Here is a 23,882-nt window from a genome sequence, read left to right as displayed (position 1 = left end):
CAGGTTAGGGAACATTCAAAAAAACTCACCAAACTGGTCTATGGGTCTTGAGGGGATCCACATGCGAGTGAGGAGGGAGCTGGACAATGTTGTGAATCCATGCTCAATAATCTTTGAAAGGTCACGGCAACCAGCAGAGGTCCCTGAGGACTGGTAGAAAGCAAATGTTCCTATCTTCAAGAAGGGCAAGCAGAAGGATCGGAGGAATTATAGGCTAGCCAGCCTCATGATCCCTGGGAATGTGATGGAGCAAATAATCCTGGAAACCATTGCCAAACATGTGAAGGAAAAGAAGGTGACTGGAAGCAGTCAGCACGGATTTATGAAGGGGAAATTGTACTTTACCAGCTTTCTATGGTGAGATGTCTAGCTTGGTGGATGAGGGGAGATTAGTGGATATTGTTTATCTCAACTTCAGCAAGGCTTTCAACACTGTCTGCCATTAAGATCCTCAGTGACAAACTGATGTAACAGAAACGAGGCAAGCTGGCAGTGGATTGAAAACTGGCACTTAAACCAGGCTCAAAGAATTGTGATCAGAGGCACAAAGTCCAGCTGGGGGCCAGCCATCAGAGGTGTACTCCAGGGCTCAATAGCGAGTTCAACACTGTTTAATAGCTTCACAAACGACTCAGATGATGGGACAGAATGCATCCCCTCAGCAAGTCCGCAGATAATAGAAAATCAGAGAGGCACAGCTGATACACTACATTTTTTTTACTGCCATTCATAAGGACCTTGGCAAGCTGGAGAAAAGTCCAAACAGGAATCTTATGATGTTCAACAGAGAGAAGTCCAAGTTCTGCACTGGGGAGGAATAACCCCATGTACCAACACAAGCTGATGGACAACTGTCTGGAAAGCAACTTCCCCGAAAAAGACTGTGGGGGTCCTCATAGACAACAATTTGAATGTGAGCCAGCAATGTGCCCTTGCAGCAAAGGCCAACAGCCCCAAAAGCTGCATTAAGGAGAGCTTTGGCAGCAGGTTGAGGGAGGTTATCCTTTCCCTCTATTCAGAGTAGGTGTTACCACTTTCTGAGGTTTCTGCTTACCAGCAGTTTCTTATGACAGCAAGTGATAAGCTCCAGTGGCCGTGGTGAACAGATGCTCCAACCCACCACCTCTGCTACACTGAGATGCGTTAACTTGATTGCCCTGTCAGACCCTACTGCAATGCAAATACCTGGCTACGCAGGATAGTTACTAATATCCCTGAGACACTATTTTTTAAATGCTAATATACCAGCACTGCAGAATGATGACTGCAGTTTATGTCACCTGTCCACATAGATCAGTCTAGAAGTCTGTGAATTATACGTATGAATTGAACTCAAGCACTATATATAAGTAGTTCCAAACTACTAATGGGTTTAAAACTATGGTTTTAAAGTAAAACTCTGAAGGGTTAAGAAATGCCCAGGATTAAAACTACCTGTGCTACTTCTAGTTTACAGCTATTTTTAAGAAGAATGACGTTATTTTGAATAATATGATCACTTGCTATTATTCTACACAGTCTCGCAGCAGCACTGAGCAGATAGTTCACCATTTTACACTTTTTATCTTTGTCAGTCCCCGAGGTACCCAAAGCATCCAAACGGTCTATCTACCACAAAATTCCTAATTTCCTCATTGTGTTTGTTCCCATTGCTTCCACATGCTTCAGTACATGAATAGAGATTAGATAATGTTTTAAATTTAATTTTACCAGTAAGAATCTGAGGCACAGCTACCATAAGAACAAAATTGTCCTAGACATCCCCTAACATTGGATGTAAAACTTAAGATTTCTAGAGCACCTTTTTTCAGATTATTTTACATTTTATATGTTCAAAACACATGACTACAGCTATAGCTGTAAACACACAATGTTTCTGCAAGCCATATTTTGGTGATAACACGTGGGGCACCAAAAAACAATGAGAAAAATAGTGACTCTTAAAGAGAATTTGCTCTCTGGGATAGATATTTTGTCTAAGGATGCCACAAAAAGCAGTTTTCTTGCTGTTAGCTGCACTGAGCATGATGACCTCTCTCATAAGTTATATTCACTACAACCAGCCTTTGCAACAAATCAATGGAACGGTAGCCTTGCTCATTCCCACAACATCAGCCATCTAGTGCACTTCTGCACATCAAAAGCAAGAGTCCGGTGAAAAAGCTGAACACCTGCTCTCAAGGCTCTGAATTAGGAGTATGCTAGCACTGTGTTTTCCAACTTTTGCATCCCTAATTTTGCAATGTGAAGGTTATTCTCATGTAGTCATTACAGATAAAATACAACAGCTTGAAGAAAAATAAAAAGGCTAATGAAAAATTCTGTCCTACAGAATCACATGACATTTGTGTTGGGCCATTCACTCAGCTGCAAATGTATTGATCCATACCATATAAGTCCACTGCATGATTTAATGAGATTGATTTGCAGCCAAGTAGTCAGTGTAGACCAGGCACTTGAAACAAACTTTGTTGGCACCCAAGGCCACAGCTCATGGACTTTACCTTAGGAAAGAAGCATATGACAGCAGTACTGTTGCTTGGCTTCCATGAGGCGATTCTCCTTCCTTCTAAAGAAGCCAAACTGGGGTAGATGGGTGAAGTTTATCACAGTGAGAATGTGGCTCACTGAATTAGTCTTGAAAAATTAGATTTAGACCAGAAAAAAATATTTGAGGTTAGAAAGGATCTAATCCAACTGCCTACACAAAGCAGGGTTAGCTACGGGTCAGATCAGGTCACTTTGGGCTGAGGTTTAGTAAGTCATTATTTACTGGTTGACCCATGGCAAATAATTTACCTACCACGAGCTCCTAGGAAACACAAGGTAAAATGACTCAACTAAAGAGCCCGTAGAAAGGCTTCAGCTAACATATTTCACCTTGTATTTGCTGAGGGGGCATATTTTTACTGTTAACTTCATTGTGTGCTTGAGGCGTCGTTAAATATACCTGGTTTAACAAGAGCAAGGTCATGCATGCCTTTATACGCATTCCTCAAAATCACCTGCTCCCAGCATTAGGAATTTGCAAAACCGAAGAAATTTTCCAGATACCTGCCCTCTTCTGCAGCCAGTAGCTTCCGGGAATCTTTCCAATAAAGCACATGTTTTCGGAACACTTTTACAAGCGTTCTCATTCTTTCTTCCTAGTAAAAATGATGGATAGAGTATTGGTAAGAGCAATGAAAGAACATTTCCTTGTTCTCTGCTTTGCAGAAGAGCAACAAAACCGTTGAAGAGCTGACAATGAAAGACAGGTAAACATTATTACTCCCATTTTACAGATTGCGAAACAGCAGTACTAACATGCTGCAATATCAGAACAGCCTGCATATCTTTGCTTTTAAATTATTTGTGAAGACCAGGCTTCCTACCATTTTTTAAACATGATCCTAAAAGCATAAACATTAATGAGGCTGCACAGAAAAAAAAGATGAAAAATGCTACCAACATCATAGCATTTCAACGCCAGATTATATTTTGATATAAATTGCTTTTAGTGTTTTATTTTATAGTACTCTCTCATATGTAGAGTCTCATAAGAATATAAGGTTGTTCCAATAGTTGGGCCTCTCACTACACAACTCAGGGACAGGGCATCAGGTTTATTAAAATCATATTCTTTTACTCATACCATTTCTGAATGAGAGATCTCACCTAGCTGACAACACAGTATCGAGGATGCACCTTCTCCCATCCTGCCTTTGCTCAGGCTGATCTGCACCACACATTACCGTGCAAACTGCTGGCAGCCTTGGCAGAAGGGGAGTATTACACTCAGGGGATTCTTAGAAGTGCTTGGGGACAACATGGTTTAGAATAAAGAACTCTTGCTCAGTGTCACTGGGGTCCCAGACACTATTTTATTAGTTCCCTTCTTCTCCAGATTCAGCAATTACAAAAACAGTTCTGAAAACTACCTGTGTTGCTACTCCTTATTCCACTATACTAATCTGAAAAAGTGAAATTGGGGAAAGAAGAAATATAAAATGTTTTACCTTGTTGCCATAAAGTAAACTGGCTCCAGTCTCCTTTTTCTCGTAGATTCTCATCTTCAGGCAGGAACAGGCTTCTTTTTTTATCCATCACAGCAAGCCCCTCATCCCGAATGAGCTTCCAGTTTTTTTCTAAGGACTGTTGCAAGAGTCATGTTACTGCACTGAGAATTTACTGTGTTTGCCTTTAGTACCATTTTTATTTTTCCCTGCCATTTTTTTTTAATCTAAAAGCACTAAAAAAGCGTTCATCATCATTATCAAGTTTCTTTGTATTTAATTCCCTTCTGACAAGTTAAGGCAGGAAAAACAACTTTCACAGTATTCCTCAGATTCAATTACGCTGGGCTTGTAAGACTTCAATAATCCCCAGACTCTTGCAGACTAGGTCTAACTTTGACTTGCTTTTTTATTAGCCTAAGGGCTCTTTAACAGATCATTTTATATTGCAAGCTAAGAAGCATATTGATCTTCTTAAACAGTGCACATGTTACCTGGAAGCACTCCTGCAACTAGAAAACCACTTCTATAACCTGAACTCCAGGTACTGGCAGAACATTAAAGTTCAAATAGGACAAATGTAAACACAACACTTAAGTTGGAAGTTATGATTTAAACCTTCAAAAAGGTTTGCAGAGATTCACTTACACATGCTGATGCTATTGAAAAAGATCAAATATGACTCGAAATGCCAGGTGATGATTTATGGACACAACCATTAACAATGTGTAAACTGCCTTAAAATTCATACATACCAAAACCACAGAACAGTAGAATTAAAATTTCTGTTCTCTGCTGCCTTAGGACATCTATTTTTAAAAATCAGGTAGATTATAAAACCTTTTATACTACCAATAGTAAGTCAATTTTATGTTATAGCAATACAAAGGGAAATCCCCACAGTGTAACAATGGATCTGGATAAAGTAACTTCCATTTCCCAGTCACCTACTTTGTTCACTAAACCTTATTTTGGGTGAATAGTTTTCATTTTTCTTTTGTGCTCTTGAACAAAGCATTTCTATAAGACATTTTCAATCAATTTCACACTGAATTTAGGCTAAGGTGTGTTCCCGCACTACCTCTTTACATGATGCATAAAGCTGAATAAAAGTCAAAAGTCTGCATGACACTGATCAGACTACATGGTATAACGGCCCTTTTTTAGCTTTAAAACTCTGTATGCTTATTAGCTTTCCCACTTAAATTAAGCAGTTGCATTTTCTACTTGAGTTTTTTCACTTAGAAGACAAGCTGATCCCACAAAATAGGCTGTACATTGATATATCATCAAAGGCTCAGCAAAGCAAGCCATGGCTAGAACATGCTGTCTATAATACAGCTACTTTCTACCACTAGAACATTTTTAGGTAGGCTAAGACCTATGAAAATTAGGATTGCATTTCTGTTATTACGGTAAACTTTTCTTCTTCCCAGCAAATTGTTTTCCCTCTCATCCAACAGTAAAGGGGAAGAACACTTATTTTTCCTGGTGCATTCACCTTATTCTTTCCCACTGGTGGGTTCCCATAAGACTCATTTAATGGTTAACATTAAGTAGAAATGTCCTTTTAGAGTATTTTTGGAAAATTGACTTCCAAAATGCAGGGTATAAAAAAGATTGAAAATTTCCACCTAATTGGTGGAATATGGAAAAGATGAATATGGGAACAGTGCTGGTACTGATTCAGTGCTACCATATCTACAAAAGGCAATACCAGCTTGAGTACCTCATTTGGCAGTGGCTGGAGAAGAGAAAGAAAAAGTTAACTCTGTTTACACCAGCCTCAATTTAAATTGATACAGATCGACAAGACTGGAAAACTTTGAAAGATATTACAAGTGATTCTCTGTTTCCTCAAACTCCTCATACTCCCTCATCTGTAAAAAGGTAAGAGGGAACATTCACCCAGAGAAGGTGATGAATGATGAGCATTGGTTGTCCAAGGAGTTGCAGGCAACAGCAGCTTTGTCACCTCTATCCCCTTCACAAACACCACTGGCTGAAAGTTAACCTGCAAAGACGGGTGTTTGTCCTTGCCTTTTAAGGCTCCTTCCCGAACATGTTGGATACAAAGTGATTTGAATAATAGAATTGATTTTGAACTAGCTCCTCAATGGTTTTAGACATAACTTGCCCTAAAATCAATAGTGTCTCTACTTCTGAAAACCTGGACCCCACCTATGAAACACACTGAGAGTGCTTTACTATGAGTAATAGCTAAGTCCTAAGCAGGAATGAAGTGGGGAGTTCAAACACAGCTCAGCCGTGATCTCCCTGATTTTACAGACTCTTAGACCTTGCACGGTAAGAATGCAAAACACCATCAAAACACAAAGTCCAGGACTTGGACTTACGACACTTGATCCAAGAGCTGTTACCTACAGAAAAAAGTTAAATATGCTTACTCTCCATGATATGTTGGGATTAAAGTCTCAGGTTAGAGCAACAAATTCATATTATATTTGGTCCAATATCCTGATTTCAAGTGAAGAATCAGGTGGCGACCGGCATTGAGAGCATATGTACTTGTTTCCTAGCAGCTGATTCCCTTAACTCCCCACATGGCTTTTTAAATAGAGTTCCTAACAATAATGGAAGTTTACAGTTGCTTTACATCTGGCGATAGCGTAGATTTTATTGGCAAAGACATTACTGTATTTAAATAGGGATTTCTTAGTATTGGTTTATTTTTATGTGTGACTATTATATTAAAAGAATCCTTACTGTGTGCTGTCAAACCCTTCCAATGCATGGTCATAAATGAAACAGGCAGAGATTAAGAGGTTACTACCCCTCACATGAAGCATAATTACTGACCACACGTCCATTTTAATTCATTGGACTGTAAAATAAAATCAAGGCGAAGACTTTAATCTATTTCACTTTCTTACTGAAACAGAGTAGGAAAGTATTCGTGATCAGTTACTATGTCTTTGCTGGGGAACGCTGATGACCTCCAAAGTAAGGGGCAGTATTTTCAAACCCTTCAGAATAGATTCCTTGTACCCATTCGGTCACTCACGGTGCTTAAACGTCAGCACTTTATACAATATCTCTTCTCTTTTCAACACAAGGCTTCTCTTAAAGCATCCAGCCACACTTTAAATGCACACTTCGATTTAATTTCTCCATTAAATATGAATGTTTAGCTATTATTAGCTAAAGCATTAAGCTCCAGCTGTCACTCTACAGAAAATGTTACGGACATGTGCTGCTGCCAGTACTTTCATTCTCTTCCTGTGCTTTTGTTGCCGCACTTGAAACATTTAATTAATAAAATCTAGGCCATCAGAGAAAACTGACAATACAAGATCTACTTTAATCAATCAGCTATTCACTGTAGTGCATTATTGGCAAAGCATCCTCTGGGTCTTTTCTAAATGTCAAAGGATGCAACGTGAGGAAAGGACAAAGTTACCTAGGTCATTACCTGTGTATTTTCAGACTGGTGAAAAGTCTGTAGGATCCAACAGCATTGTACCTCTTTTTACTATTTTTTAAAACGAGCACCAGAATAGAAGAATAATGCCATACTGAGGTTCTACAAAAAGTACCAGAGAATGATGCAATGACTCAGTAAGACTGACTGAGGAAAGCTAATCGTCTCAAGGGAAGAGAACAGGTTTTCAAAGATAAAAGTAAGGTTTCCTTTTAGCTGAGCTCAAACAGTTTCTTGAATCTCCAAAGCCCTGAAATACTGTAGATCAGAAACATTACCAGAACATTTCTACATGAATCACTTGACACACCCTTCCTAATCTAAAGGCTTGTATTTTCTGCTCCCTGAGAAATCAGTTACCCCTCCATATTCTTTCAAGGAAACTAAAAAAAGCTTAAGCCATAACGGGCACAGCTGGACAGACAGATGCAAAAATCCCTTCCCTTCAGCACAGTACAGCTAACCAAGATTTACCCCGTCATACACATTCTAAATGTTATTGAGATATTCTCAGTTCTCCTCTCCCTGTGCACCACCAACAATACCCTCCCGAAAAAAACCCAGCCATCCCCAAATCCTCAAAACCCTCTTCCTTTAAGACATCCAAGCAAGTAGATGATAGTGAAGTAAATAAAGTATGAGATTTTCTTCTTTAATCTTACCCATCAGGCAGTTAAACATCAGGCCTAAAGTAGTTGTCTAGGCTTCATTTTTTTGTAAAGCAGTAGGAAAGCCAACACCAGAAAGGTAGACACGCCATCAATAGTTATTTAACATAGGAAAAAATTAATCATCCTCTGAAAATACTTCTTTTTTGACCTATAAACTAGACCGCTAGCATGGACGATATATGCCTTGCGGTTGCATGACTACAGTTGGGTGAGCTGAATGCCCTTCACAAGGAATTTATTAACCTGAGAATACTGAAACAAGACAATCTTTTCTTCAAGATTTCTATGGAAAAAGCAAAACACTATCAAAATTCACATCTCCAACTCTAGTCCCAAGAAATAGCATGACCTTTTAAAACACAGTCAAGCCAGGTCTGTGCTGCAAGATGCTACTGACCACAGCTGCGCTGGTTAATAAAATGAACCAAAGAGAAGTGCCAGAGAATCTGGCTTTAGTACTGCCTCAGTTAGCACTGTTAAGCTACTAAGATATTGAAAATAGTTTGTTCACATTTAACAACAAACAGTGAAACACGGGGAGAGAGGGTCAGGGCCTCCAGCGCCTCATACAGCAGCTTCCCATGTCAAATTCTATCACCGGGATGTGGTATTATTTCCCACACATCCCACACAGGTGTAAGAGGAATGTAATGAGATAAAGCAGTAAGAAATAACTGCCGATTGGTTTTTGCTCTTGGAATGCGGAAATAATATTTTTTTAATTAAAACAGGTACGTAAGTTGCAATATTCACAAATTAATAAAAAATGTCTTCAACAATTTTTTCCCCACTTCCTGGAGAATGCTATTTCAAATTTTGTTTGCAGCATCATATGTTTATTAGACTCAAACCTGCTTTCTTTCATAACTTCAAGCAGTTTCTTGAGTTATGGACAAAACACAATAATACAAATCCTTATCCTGATGCATTAAACTCATATTTTGCATTCGTACTTGCAATTGTGAATGTAAATCTTACCACCCCCAAATTATGACACCTATGTAAATAAAATAGAAGCCACAATTTAGGCCCGAATCAATGACATATTGCTAATGAAACAGATACACAATGTACTACAAAATTATTGGATTGAAGAGGTGTGACTGGATTACGGAGGTAGTTGTGCTGTGGAGGTCAGGGGTGAATTTCTATTCTTGTTGATCTTCTGAATGGCTCTTCTAGAAGCCATGCAGCATTCTGATCCAAAGCAAGACCTCCATACATGGTCTGATCCAGCTGAGGAAAAATCACTTCAAGGTGGAGCCCTGGCCATTTTATAACAGGGAACCAAATTTTTTCACCCGTCAAAGCTGACTTGTCTCCTCATGCTCAGGGCGAAGGGAACATTACCTTCTGTGACGCAGGAATATGAATGGTTTACAGGCAAGAGACTGTAAAACATCACTGCAGATAGCTCTAAAACATCAATAAAATCATATCTATTCTTTCCTTTTTGTTCGGTAAAAGTATGATAAGAAGTTTCTCCATCTGTTTTATGGCAGGAAGGCTCTATTCCTACACATACCTCAGGAACGAGTTGAATTTGTGCACATTTCAGATCTTCCCAAACCCTAGTCCATAAAGCTAATTGCTTTTCTGTGTGACTGATATAACACTGGACAATCACACTTCAGTCCAGATTTCCTAGTCTTATTTATGCTGCCATCAAAACCTTAACAAAGGGTAATCTTCCCTTTTAAATTTTTTTTCTTTCCTTTTTTTTTTTTTTTAAATAAAATCATCCTTTCATAGTAAGTTTCTTAACATGTATGTAACTAAGCATAAAGAAATCACCATTCTGAAAGAAGCTGTCTCTTGCAAATAAACATTTCTGGCTTTAAACTGTTTCTGTAGAATAATTTTGCTAAACCACATACCAATAATTAAATCATACAGGGAAAAAAGGTTCTGCTCTCCTTTTTTGTTTTTATTTTTTCAGGAATTAAAATTAAATAATAAAAATCATGCCATTTTGGAAACACAAATTATTATTATGAATAATAACCAGAATTCTTGCCTTGCATTAAATAATAAAAAAAAAACTTTAAACAACTTGAATTCTATGTTCACTTTTTTAAAATCCATCACTGGGAATCTATACTTGTTTCTCTTATACAATTAAAAGCTTCCAAAGACGTCATTAAATATTACACCAGGTATGAAGGACAGCCTTTCCTTCACCAATTAAAAATTCAGAATGGGTGTCCCGGACATTACCAAAGTTTACTGTCATTATGCACTTGAGACATTACAGTTGTCTGCCATGTAAAATTTGTATTTATTAATAATTTCAGCCATCCTTGTCCTCATTCTCAATTTTGAAAATGCCTGGGCTTATTTTACAGTCTCTTCGGCTCAGCTGGAGACTGGTGTCTAGTACTCCTAGGCAATAATTCAGACCTCATAGATAAGGATTTTATCTGCTTAATACCTTAAATTATAGCTGTTATAAAAATAAAAATCAAAGTACAGAAACAAACTGCCTTACCTTCACCAGTTCTGTATAACCAGTCTCCCTTGCTGTCCACCACGGCTGAGCTTTCAGTCCCTTGACATTGTAGAGGGAACGCTGCCAAACCGATGCAAAGTGACCTCTTTGGTATCCAAGTTCATACCATTTGTATGCCTAAAAGATTGCAGTTGTTAACAACCAAATCTGTATCAACCAAGCTCCCACAGAAAAAAAGTAACATGCATTTTTGGTAAGACAACAGACTGTCTCTTTGGATGCTGGGGCTGTTCTTCCAATGTAATGTAGTAACAAACAGTTTAAAGGAACAAAAAAACCCCAACAAACAAACAACCCCCCCCCTCAAAAAATACTGACAATCCCAAAATAGATCAGTTGGCCAAGACTCTCCAATCCAGCATTAGCAAAATAGAATAATCTCACAATCATTCACACCAAACATGGGTCAGTAATGTGGGCGCTGTCCTTGGACTTAGGAGATCCAACTGTTTCTTGTCTTGGACACCCTCGTCTTCTGTTTCAGTCCTCTACCTATGAATTAAACATGACTGCCTTCTGTTGCCAGTGGAGATGCTGTGATGATGAAAACACTGCTGACTGTGGGTCTAAATTGTTACTTCTTCATCTAATACATACATGTATTGAGTTTCTTCAAATATTTGTGGCCACACCAGACCTGATCACGTGGTAGAAACATATCGAGGTTAATACTAGACCTTTGCTTGTCTTACTCTCCCTTTGCACAACTTGCTTTATTCCTGTACAGCAGCAAAACAAAGGCACCAATCCCTGCCTTGAACAAAAACTGTCCAAACCCTTCTTTACTCGGGTCATGCAGAGTCCCTCTCTAGCTATCAGCGCTTGAAATTCACTCCCTCCCAAGCCTGCAATCCATCTGATTCACTTTCACTTAAGTGTCACTCATCCAGACTTCAACCATGTTCTCACACTCCTCCACCTGACCCAATATTGACTCTTACCTCACTGTACATAAAATAGCTTAGAATTTCACCTTTGTGCTTCCACTTAACACTACTCCCCCCACACCTTACCACTGGCTGCCTTCCCTGGCTGTGCCCACCCCCTTGCCAAGTCCTGCTCAAAAAAACCAAACCTTCCACTTTTCTTTCCAGCAGGAGTATGGAATATCTGGATAAGATGAACACTGCCCAGTAGCATTCTGGTATGGTACTTTCCCTGCAGGACTAACTATTTAAATTGTTATTTGTTTTTCAAAAAGAGTCATTTTAACTCATGAGCATATGACAGTTGTCCATCAGTCTGCCCACACGCGACATGAAGGCTAAACCAAAAGACTTATTGAGACAAAACCAACAGTACTAACTCTTAAGCTAAAGAAGACTCATTTTATGTATGGGGTCTAACGGAAAGAAAAAACACACAATTAAACAAACACATCTCTAGGACAAGAATTCAACAGCCGACCATATATGAGCTTTCACCTTCTTTCCCTAGAGAAGCCCTGTAAAATCGTGTATGGGTCAAAAAAAAAAAAAAAAAAAAAAAAAAAAGTATTTATATATTAGCTTTGGGTAATACACAGTGTATCTTTACATTCTGATGTTATCTTGGTTAGGTCTCTAAAATGGAAGCATTACAATTTATAACATCTGTCCCCCAAGATGTAAGTTGTAATAGCAGTGGGATATCAATAGCTTGGTCATGCTGACTGCCTGCATTCATTTGCAACGTCTGGAGTTAGCCCAGGTGATCAAGGGGATGAATGACTTGTTTCAGCCAGTGACTGATGAGTGTGAATGTTGCTGTTCTTTAAGATCTGTCAGCTATAATCACGATGTATAATACTGTTAATGCTTATCTATTAGAAGAATTGTGCTATGAGGTTGTCTTTGACAGAGCGGAGCAGGGTTAGGGTGCCTCGCTCATCCTTTCCAGTTCTGAGTTTCCATGACAAACCTTTCTTTTTAACATGCAGAACTTGGCAGTGGAAAGACCAAATAATAACCACTATATTATTCAGAAGATCTACAACAGTGTATCTTCTTTTCCAGGAAAGAAATTGTTTGAGATTAATTCAGTTTATACATTCTGTGTGAAGAGCAATTTGTTCTATAATACCTTCCAGTTTTAATCTGTCTTTTTTAAGTCTATTTGTCATTGTATCAAATTATTGTTGGAAAGGGCATACTCAACACTGTTCACCTAACGCTTACCACACCACGTTCATAATTCCTAATTTAGCTCTAATAGATGAATATCTACCTTCAACAAACTTTCAGTGACAGCAATTTCACATGTTCCTTAAATATTGATCGGTTTCCTTGATTAAATCTTGAAGTTCAGCAAGTCTGGCAAGGGCAGCGAGAAAAATTCAGCTTAACATTGGACTTTCCACTGCTAAATTTAAGTCTCCTCTATCCCAAGAAGTTCATTTGTCATTGATTAAAACTTTTTCTACAGCAGATTTGACCATTAATTCCATAAACATTAACACATAATTATCCTGGGGATTGGGATGATGTACGTTAATTACATCTGTGCGGTATCTTTAGTCAAACATTGTAATGAAGATGCTCTAGGCTCTACCATTCAACCCAGAATATCCCACAGAAGCATACAGGGATTTCCTTTTTGGTTTTCTGTTGAGAGAAGGACAGAGAGTAAGACAGAAAAAGAGAGTAGAAGAACATTCTGAGTGTGTATATGCACATGTGTGCATGTGTTTAAGTGTAAAATGAGGCCAACTAATTCTTACTTGTAAATGAACTTCTAGGTTAAAAAAAAAACTCATTGGAAGGATATTTCAGAGAAGGCAATCTAACTTAAAAAAATTCAGGTATTATTACATTTCAATGTTCTAGATCTACCACATGTATAAAGTATTTTAATAAAAGTTCCATGATTTATAAAAAATAAAGCTAACCTGATGAATTAGGCTTGAGAAAGATCGCACAGACAGGCTTCATTATAGTCCACCTGCCTACAGATCATATTGGAGAACCGCCTACTGACTGGGCCAAGATACTCAAGAGGTCAGCATTCTTTATAGTATTTTTGGTACAAATATTTCAGACATATTACTAGATAACTAATTAAAAAACAGGGACTTAGTGATTTTGATAGCTATTTCCATTATGCTTTTTTATTCTTATTCTTTTCACATTTCCTACCTAGGAAGTTGCATGGGGTTTTTTGTTGTTGTTTTTAAATTCACGCCCTTAGTAAAATTCATTACTAGTAAGTATCCAACAAAAGCCCTTTTCTCCCCCCTACCATAACAGTAGTGTTAATTCATGCTTTTAAATGAAATTTTGTTTTAAATTAACAAATTAGAAACACCTATGGCTTCCAGTGGCATATGATTATGTTTGCTGGGCACACAACAGATTTGTTGCACAAATTTCTTCTTTTCTGATCTGTTTGCTAATTATTGAACAAATACCATAAAACAGGTCACACATTCAGTCCCCTCATGGTCCATGGTCTTCTTTTATCAGATACTCATTGGTGCTTAAGGTCACTTTGGGAAAGAAGGTAGGTTTACAAAACACAATTACACCAGAGCTACGAGAGAACTTTTATACAGTGATATGCATGTAACTGTTGTTGGGGTTTTTTTAACTCTGGATAAAATCTTTGTTGCAAGTGGTAGAAGCATAAAACAGACTCTAAAAACACCTTCATTGAATTTTTGAAAAAATTTTGATCCCTTGGCTCCAATTGCCCCATGCAAGCTTCAAATATTTAGCTCAGTTCTAAAGCAAGGGATGCTAAGAAATTGTATTGCCATCCAATGGCAGATTTTTTTTGCTGTTGCTCATCTTGACCTCTACACACATATGCTGGATTGTTGTTGCAATGGAACTACTCATGTTTTCCACACTCTGCCTATCATTAAAGGTTTTTCTGGATTTTGCAGTCTTTCAGAGGTTTAGACTTTAAAGCAAGAACATATTAAATGCATACGTCTTTGTCTCCCATTCTCTGCAAGGCATCACCCAGATGAAAATAAAAGCGTCCATCATTTGTGCCAGGGTCACCAGACTCAAGTCCTTCCTTAAAAAAAAGCCAAATAAATAAAAATACAATACTTCAGTAAAAAAAAATTAAGAAGTGTTATCAGTTTTCCAAATCCCATGGCCTCTCCCCTCAGATCCCCCAAGACAGAGGTGTATTCAGAAATGGACATTTGCCCCTGACCCTATAAATACATACACAAGCATTTTAGAAAGCTGGATGAAGGTTTTATTTTGTGGTATTTTCTCCCCAAACACTCAGAAGTATACACAAGCCCTCTTTGGATCTTTCAAGAACTTTAAGTTTGCACATACTGCCAACCTCAAAACAATTTGAGTCTCACAGCTGTGTACTTAGGGTAACCACTAATAAAACTAATACTTCGATGTTTAAGAATTGATGAGCCTCAACGCATAAGTTTATTCCAGTTCATAGGCAGTGATATAGCAATATAATCAAACAAGTAGCTTAAACTGTGACTTGTAATTAGTATGCTTTTAGCTTGACACATTTTATATATTCCAATTCTATTTTTTACTGGTAAAACATTTACTGTGGGTAAGAAAAGAAAAATACCTTTAGGTAGGGTATGCTCTCTGCTATCTTGTTTTCTGCCTTCAGGATGAAGCCATAATGTACTTTGGCAAAGCCATCATTTGGAGCCAGGCTTAGAACCTGTTTGAAAGCAAATTAATTAAGTATGCACATATGGATTATGCAAATTAATAAACCTGTGCACATATTACTGTTTAGTGATGCAATGAGATTTTCTTCCATCACCGACTCAGATAAATACTTGGCTGTACTTTCTTTTTCCTATTCACTTTTGGACTTCTCCAGAAAAGCCTATTACAAGCCAAACTCCAAAGTCTCAGAAGTAAAATTATTCCAACCAAATTATCTTTTTTTTTCCTTCTCTTTTCTCTCTTTAAATTACTTTATTTTTCAGTTGTCTGTGCTTCTCCACCCTCTCTCTTGAGGTACAGCATGCTACATTACAGAATTAACATCATTCATTAACAAAAGTTACCTATCCCAGGTTTGACTAATCTGAAGGAAAGAAGCTGCTCTTGAAAAAGTCTACAGCACAGTCAGGGGAAGCATCGTGTAGAAATATACCTGAAATAGTTTAAAATTAGATAGGTTTCTACTCGTGGCAAACTAGTCTTAGAAAGAGAAAATATACTCTCCTGCAAAACATAGTGACCGCAATTTAGAAAGATGCTGTAAAATAAAGCCTGCATCATGCAATGGGACTGTGCAAACCCTGAAACACAAAGGGCACTTGCAGCACAATGGTAAACTGGAGTGCTCTCTGGAAGAGCTTTCCAGGCCAGGAGAAAGAAGGTAATGCAAGGTCTAATGCAGTAGTGATTCAACGTGCTTTCACACTAGAAGGTGTGATGGATAAATTATTCTTTTATAGTTGAACACTGCACTCTTTGACCCAGACCAAGTGTGCTAAATTATGCTAAAAGATTTTATATCCTGAACAAGATTCAAATAATGTACTCAGTGATAACGTGATAACCTAGCTTAATTTTGCCAGAATGGAAAACTCAGACAAATATCCAGAAGTGCGGGACTGTGCAAGAGAAAGATTTGTGAGTACAGGGACAGCTGTAGGAAAGGATCAGTGTATGGGGGAGTGTTCCGGGGAAAGGAGGTGTGAAGGTGGCTGGCGTGAGTTCTGAAACATATAACCCCAACATTACTGAGACAACTTAAGTGCATTTGTTCTGCCTCAGCCAAGGGGGACATTAGAGAATGTCTGGATCTACTTTCCACCTCCATGCTTCTATGATGTATATACTCAGTATCGTTTGTAGCTGTATATGATACCAATCACAGTCTAGTTAATCTTGTTACACCTCTTCTCTCCCCACAGCAAGGGTGGACGGTCCTATCGGGAGAGAACCCCATCTGTGAGGATGGTCACGGGAGCCTGGCAGTCAGTGCACTACAGAGGCTGATACCCGCTGAATGCCTAGCGCAGCCGCTAAGTACAAAACAATGGACAGATGAGCAACTTCTCTTGTCTAAATCCATTTCTGAAGCCACTAGGCTTATGCCATGGATAAAATGTCTGCATACATTATAGCCACTTCCCTCTGCCTTTTCCAGTCACTGTCTAACCTAATTGTTCAATCAAAATAATTACAAGCAAAACCATAACAAGTTCTCTGGGCCAATTTCTCTGCCTTTTCAAACCTCATTATGTACAAACCACATCTAAGCAAAACCAAAATCAGTGCAATGTGGGCATAAAATGAGTGACTTAAAAATATCAGTATTTCACTTCTTTTTGCAGAAAAGAGCTACTATGAAGGAAGAGTCAGTTTGAGATCCAGTGTGAAGTCCATAATATGACATACTATTAGCACAAAGTGAACCTGGCAAGTCATAGTGAAGATGAGCTTAATGCCCAGTATAAGAACACACTACCACCTTATGCATCTTACATGCCTTTTAACTATAGCATTCTGTGTATAATTATTTTGAACCAAGAATCTGTACCTGCAGGGTGAAATAAAATGACTGACAGAAATATTTATTAGCCATATAATTTCATTACTGCTCCTTTAACTATAGGATAAAGCTATCTGATTAATTAAGACAGAATAGAATTTTCTGTATTATGGTTCATTTAAACTACGCCGAGTTGCATTAAGACATGATCTACATTCAGAGCCCCTAAAGAGAAGTGAAGAGATACAATCAGCAGAAATTACACTGGAAGTATTTAATGTAAATTGTATTATGCTGTTGCTGTTGCTGCATGCAATATTAATTATGTTTAGAAATAAGTTTTACTAAACTGCTCATAGTCCATTAAATATTAATCATGAATATAGAAATTAACCTCTGGGGCTATCAATGGCTAATTAGCCAGGGAAGAGTACTGTGTTAATGTGGATATTCTGCTTTTGGTACCTGAGATAGCTTAGAGCTGGCTTATGTGTGTCTGCATAATGCACTGAGCCATGCAGACATGCCTCAGCATGGCAGGCAGAAAAAGTGCTATTAGCAGAGTAACCGGTCTTATTAAGTTCCCTCCCCCTGTATCTTACCATAATCTGTAGATCTTTGAAAACAAAAATAGCTCTAAATTCTGCTAGGACTACTTTTAATGTTACGTTTTTGTGTCCCTAAGTGTAATGTTCAAAAGCAAATGCTTTAATATTAGCAGCAAAACTGAAACCCTCTCCAGTTGAACACCATTTTCCATCTGTGGTTCAGCATAAATTCTGGCAAATGCATAACAGGAAAGTGTATTTCATGCTGGTTAGACTATACTACACTACAGCTGTAATTACAAAACTCTCTTGATCGGAAGTTCAGCGTTTATACACATTGCTTCTGTAGCTAAAAGAAGGAACATATCCTATTTAAGACTTACAAAATAAAAATGTGACTAACACTTCAACAGCTGCTAAGACAGAATAAACTTGGACTGGAAAATAATAATTGAATGAAAAATAAATAAACTAGCTATTAAATGTAAAGCAGGAAGATTTAATTCACTACGATTCCTTGGGCATCTATTCAGTTCTTGGAGATGATGCAAGGTAGTCAGTCTGGTCTGAAATGGTACAGACATTAATCCCAATGTAGGGGACAGTGTCTGTGAAGGGTCCAGCTGGTTCCATGTGCTCAACACAGACTGATAACACTAACGTAAGATCAAAATGTTACAGCAGGAAGCAAAGAAGGACATGGGTACCTTTGCCCAAGAGTCTAGCAGATGCCCAGGAAATGGGAAATTTGGAGTCCAGATTCTCCTATACAGGAGTGTTCAACTGCTTGGGAACTTGCCTGAGGAGCAGAAACAAGTACCACGTACACAAGAAATTAGACAACCATGAAGAAAAGAATGGGAACTAAGGGGAGTCAGTAAAAAGCGGAGCCTGTAGTCAAACAAGGGAAATGTTCTCTTGGGGATGCGTCCTGCCCTCTGCTCTCCCTTCCTAGGTATCCATGCCTTCTGCATTAAAGAACCCTTGAATAAAATGTATGAACATCCTTACAGTGGGAACCTGAACCCAAGATTCAAAAATACTGGAGGCATCTACTGTGCAGCACTGAGTTCACACTCTGTCTGTGTTCCCTCATATTTTTCTATAAAATGACTGATTTGTGCTACACTAGTGAGAAAGATTTGATCCCACTACAGAAGTTTCCCAGGCTTTTCAAAAATCATGGGAAGAGGAAGATGTCTTCTGCAGGCCCACAGAACCACTCTTCATGGTTTGGCCCCTCTCTTTATTGACTACGCACAGAACCTCAGCACCTATGATAGGAACTCCAAACCATATGCCAATCACTTTTTAAATATGCATTGCAACAGATGAGCGAAGCCCTCTAGAGCAGACCATATGGCCCCTAAGCAATCTGCCCAAAATCGTGTAAGCAGCCTTCAGTATACAAAGAATAAAAGCAGGTACACATGAGATTCTCCCTGTTTCTTTGGCTAAGTTTCCTTTCTTAAAATTCTTCATGTAAATTTATCCTGAATTACAACAAAGAGAAAAAAAAATCACATTGCTGTGTTGCAATTCAGCCTGAGGACTAGCCAGAAATTGGACAAAACCAACACGATTTTTAAAAAGAATAAATCCAATTCCTTTTAAAAGGTATTTATTTGTTGCTCTTTTACAAGGACAGAACATCACTATGATCTTTTCTATTTCAGTGGTTAGCGAACTGCAAAACAGAGTAATTACACTGGATAAAGTCTATGGAAGCATGGAAAATAATATATTAAAACCAGGCCAGATCTTATTTTGTGTATCTGTTCTTAATCAGAGCATTATACACTTCTGAAGTATATGAAACTCAATATCAAAGGAATTATACAACAAACTCATTACCTTCTTCCATTTATAAGAAGTCCTGTGATTACTGATACTGAGAAATTCTAACAACTGTATTGTTTGCAGCAAAATACTGAAAAATTGCAAAGGAAAATCTTGCCCAAAAGGAGTATGCTTTTGAGTTCCTTGCAGCCTGAGAAGCATGTTCGGTTAATATATTCTATCTTTAAAAGCTGATGTTTCCAATCCTCTGAGAAATTCTGTAGGCAGGCCAAAAATTATCAAACAGAAATGTTTTATGGAGGGACCTACAAAGTAGCCAAAGTAGCAAAGCAAACACGATTCTCACAATATCTGACTACCAATGGAACTTGAGAGAAAAAAAAAGATGGTATTACAAGGGTTTGGCTCCTCCTTCTAACCATGCCGTTGAACATTCTCCTTCTCTTTGAGAAACGACCCGAGATGAAAATTCCCTCAGACTCCCAGATGTGGGCGATGGAAAACCGGGCCTTTATTCTCAGGAAACGGCACCAATCATGCTGACTCATCTTCAGTCTACATAACTACCCAATTACTGTACCACACCTGTAATTAACAAGCACTGCAACAAGTGGGCCAACATCAACATGATCATCTCTGAGCAGGTGCTGACAGCTTGTGCTCTACCAGTAGTGCCAAGCTCCACATCTGTCAGAATTTTCCAGATGTTAACAGGGTTTCTAGGTCACAGGAGCAGAGTGGTGGTCCTTCCTGGCAGTGAAGTTTCCCCAGCCTGATAACCATAGTATTATATAGGAAGATAACTCCAATGAACAGTTCACACTACAAGCATCATGAAAGAAAAACAGAATTTAGGCTGCCTGTAAAAATCATGAAAAACCCAAGGTTAAATAGCTGTGTGAGTACGGAACTGCTTCATCACACAATTAGAGACAGTGTTGCTGTAAAGAAACAGGCTTATTTCTCCTCTCATTGTCTTGCGGAAAAGACATCTTTTTTTGTACTATAATGTAACTAGCATTACATCTATACGATTTGTCAATGTGTTCCAAACCTGGCTACCAGAAGGTGTAAGAAAACCAAATATTATTAAGCATATGAAAAACATCTGCATTTCTCTATGAGGAAAAACATTTAGTATGACAACATCATGAAACCTGAATTAAAATTGGAATATAATTAAGAACTGCACTAGAAAAAAAAAATCGTATCTATATTAACCCTTCATAACCCGACATGCAAAATGTTTAATAACTAACAAAGTTAAAAGCAAGCAATCTTTAGAATGAACATATGAATGCATATAGTTATTTTACTTGGCTGGAATGGAAACTCACCTCTTCGTATACTTTCTTGGCATTGCTGTTATCTCCTATCAAGAGGTAACCAACACCAAGGTCATTCTTGAATGAAGTATCACTGGGAAACAGCTGAACTAATTTCTGTAGAGTAACCAGGGAACCTCTCATGCGACCTAATTCGATGAAACAAGACTTAATTACATTATGAGTAACATTAACATGAGTAACACTAGTAAGATGCTTACACAACGTCAAAGAAAACCCAAATCAGAGCCAAGTGGTCCACTTTCATGAACTATCAAGAAGCAGGACTTGGACAAAAAAATGCGTGCAGACAGTACATTCAGCTGCTTGGTTGTCACCGGGGGTGCAGCCGTGCAAGGAAATCGCTGCGAACGCGTGTCATGCAGTGTTATGGTAGCCTCTAGTGGAGAACCCTTCGCAGTGTAGCAGAAACATTATTTAAGCTTCCGTTACTCTCATACACAAATGTCAAAAGTACTTAACAAAACTAGGCAAACATATCAAAATAAACTTAGTCTTAATTGATGGAGTAATTAAATGCATTTCTAATGTTAGGCAACGGTGCTAGTATGTTTCCATTATGAAATTAATCATGCTTTATGTGCTTAAAATTAAGTATATTCCTTGACTTCCTGGATGAGGTCTTGCTGAGAAACAGCAAGGTCAAAACAAGTTGATACTAAAATCCTGCTCATGGGAACAGAACACTTTTCTCCACCAAAGTCGACTGTGCCTTATACTCATGAGCATTTCCCATCCATCACAGAACTGAGATCTAAACTTTCAGATGTTATCCCTGAGCTCAGTTCCATTCTTCTCTGTGTTTACTTAAAGTTTATTCTGGGTATGTTTACTTTGTGCATGCCATCAATTTCCTCATGATTTCCCCCAGCTTCAGTAGAAAAAGAACACTTTCTTCTTTCTCTGACAATAAAAATTTTTGACCACCTCCCATAGCTTCTCATAGCCCCCAGTGTGCTGTTGTCGACAGCCACTATTATCATACATGGAATTCAAAGAATTTTAAAATATTTTTTCAAAAGCAATTAAGAGATTGGGAACACAAGTCCTACCAAAAATTCAATAGAATCAGCACTTTTAATTCCTTAGCAATCTTTTGAAAGTCTTGCTCACACAACCTCCACAATTTTTACATCACCCTCAAATCTTACCAAGAAACTGCTGTCTGTCTGCTTCTCGTTTCAAGCTCAGTTTTATCAGATCTGAAGGGACATTTGGCAGACTAACCACCTCATCATAGGTGTTGATAGCTTTTTGCAGCATCTCATTACTTCTCATTTTCTCAGCTAAGTCATCTTCAGACTAGAAAGAATCACAAAACCATTACTAGAACACATATAATCCATTAGTCTTAAAAATAACTTTGTTTTCTTAAAAGGCAAACTGCAATTGTTAGAATATGGGAATAATTTAAGAATTATCTTCACTCTATGTAATTTTGGCATAACAATGAAACACTGATTTGGTTGTTCTTTATGGTAAGGCAGATTAGAATTACTGTTAATTCTTGTTTCCTGCCAACTGTCTGAAAGTATAAGCAGGAGAAGATTTTTATCTAAAACATACATTAGAACAGATTTCATTTGTAGAATTCATAATTTCTGCTTTGGAAAATAAATTAAAACATCTGTTTTAATAATACAGACAAAATGTAAATTGTTGCCTATGGTTTATTTGTATACCAAGCCTCACACTGGCAGCAACACACAGATCAAAACACACAATAAACAATTCTTTCTTATATTCTCGCACAAATTTATTCACACTCTTTCTTAGAAAGCTAATTAGGAATCGGCTTTACTCTTGCATATGTTGATAGAATATCTACCCTACGACTCCTGCAGAACTTAAAAGTTTGTTCATCAAGTTCAGGAACAAACCGAAGGATACGAGATCTCTACTGTAAAATTACAGCTTCAGTGAAGCTAATGGAAGCTACAGCAGATTTCACATGTGGTATGGAATTTTCATAATTTGTTTCCACAGCTGAAAAAAATAAGATTATATCTCAAATGCTGAACTTTTAAACCATTACTTTTAATTATTTATACCAACATGCATTTTCAGGCGTTTCATGCATTCTTCCCAGATACTTCTATTTTTATTGGCTTACGTTCTTTCTTAAGTCAATTAGCAGAGTGAGGTGTAGATGCATTGCAAGCACTGCAGGTGCAGCAGCTCTTATTGATCTATATAAACTCACTGCTGTATCAATCACACACATTAAATGAAACTGCTTCAACTGTGTTAGGTGTATATGTTGTAGTAAGTATCTGGAATCGTTTTGCACTAGTCCTTTACCTTTTTCCTTGAGCTACTTTGAATTTGAGTATGGGAAATACTAAACAATATGGTTATTCAGCCAAACAGCTGATCAGACAGCTTTCAAAGGTAACTTCAGAAACCAGTTTTAAGCAGTAATTTCTTTTTCTGGTGTGCATTCACTAGGAAATTTGTTTTTCCTTTTTTTGAGGGAATAGCAGGGCCAAGAATAGTAAAAGATAAAAAAAAAAAAAGAGGCCGTAAAAATTGTCAACATAAAATCTGCATAAATTCACCAGTATAGATGCTATAAATCCTATAAGAAGGTTTAAGACCTATCTACTGTTCTTTTCAGCCTTGAAAGTCGTTAACAATTTCTGTGGAATATCCTTCACCCGGCCTAAGAGTAGCTCCGGAAATCAAATCAGGAATTGCTCATATTTCTGAAAACCACTTTAACTATGAAATCTTTTGCAGAATTTTGGAGAAAACAGTTGCCTTTTAAAGCTACTAAAATATCCAGAAAAATGAATCCTCATGTCTTATTAGAAACTGAATCTACAAAATTAGATGCAATGCTGGTTCATAGAAATGGAGAAGCACACTCTTACAGTGAATTTCTGGCCTTTACCCTTACCCTTCTCTGCAGTTTTACCTTTAGTTAGTGATGAAAAACAGCAAATTTGAACATGTCATGTTGGCATAAATACTCATTTGAAAGTAATGCTATGTTACAATGTAAATCCTAAGAACAATCCATCTGTCAGTGAAGCCCATGATTTTCCCATTCATGCAAACAGCTTCAACTTACAGATACTGGACTCAAGAAAGCTGTCATTTGTCACAATGAGTAAAAAGACTACTATGAGCCTAACAAAGG

At 37.8% G+C, this 23,882-nt stretch overlaps 1 protein-coding gene across 13 annotated transcripts in view; it reads right to left on the bottom strand.

Moving 5' to 3' along the window:
• The window catches only part of ASPH (aspartate beta-hydroxylase), a 122,890-nt gene that overhangs the window by 19,959 nt on the left and 79,049 nt on the right, over positions 1-23,882 (bottom strand). For 11 of the 13 annotated variants that reach the window (XM_055706463.1, XM_055706462.1, XM_055706460.1 and 8 more), the window contains 7 exons: positions 21,892-22,042; positions 20,732-20,868; positions 15,154-15,252; positions 14,527-14,616; positions 10,597-10,734; positions 3,999-4,134; positions 3,055-3,146 (listed from right to left, as the gene is read on the bottom strand). In XM_055706463.1, the coding sequence (XP_055562438.1) occupies positions 3,055-3,146; positions 3,999-4,134; positions 10,597-10,734; positions 14,527-14,616; positions 15,154-15,252; positions 20,732-20,868; positions 21,892-22,042 (843 nt within the window). Of the gene's footprint in view, positions 1-3,054; positions 3,147-3,998; positions 4,135-10,588; positions 10,735-14,526; positions 14,617-15,153; positions 15,253-20,731; positions 20,869-21,891; positions 22,043-23,882 lie in introns of those variants that run through there. The other 2 variants (XR_008731608.1, XR_008731609.1) reach the window with 2 other exon arrangements.

This window comes from Falco cherrug, chromosome 3 (genome assembly GCF_023634085.1).
Source record: "Falco cherrug isolate bFalChe1 chromosome 3, bFalChe1.pri, whole genome shotgun sequence".
Classification (NCBI taxonomy): Eukaryota; Metazoa; Chordata; class Aves; order Falconiformes; family Falconidae; genus Falco; species Falco cherrug.
This window is presented reverse-complemented; position numbering and strand designations above follow the sequence as displayed.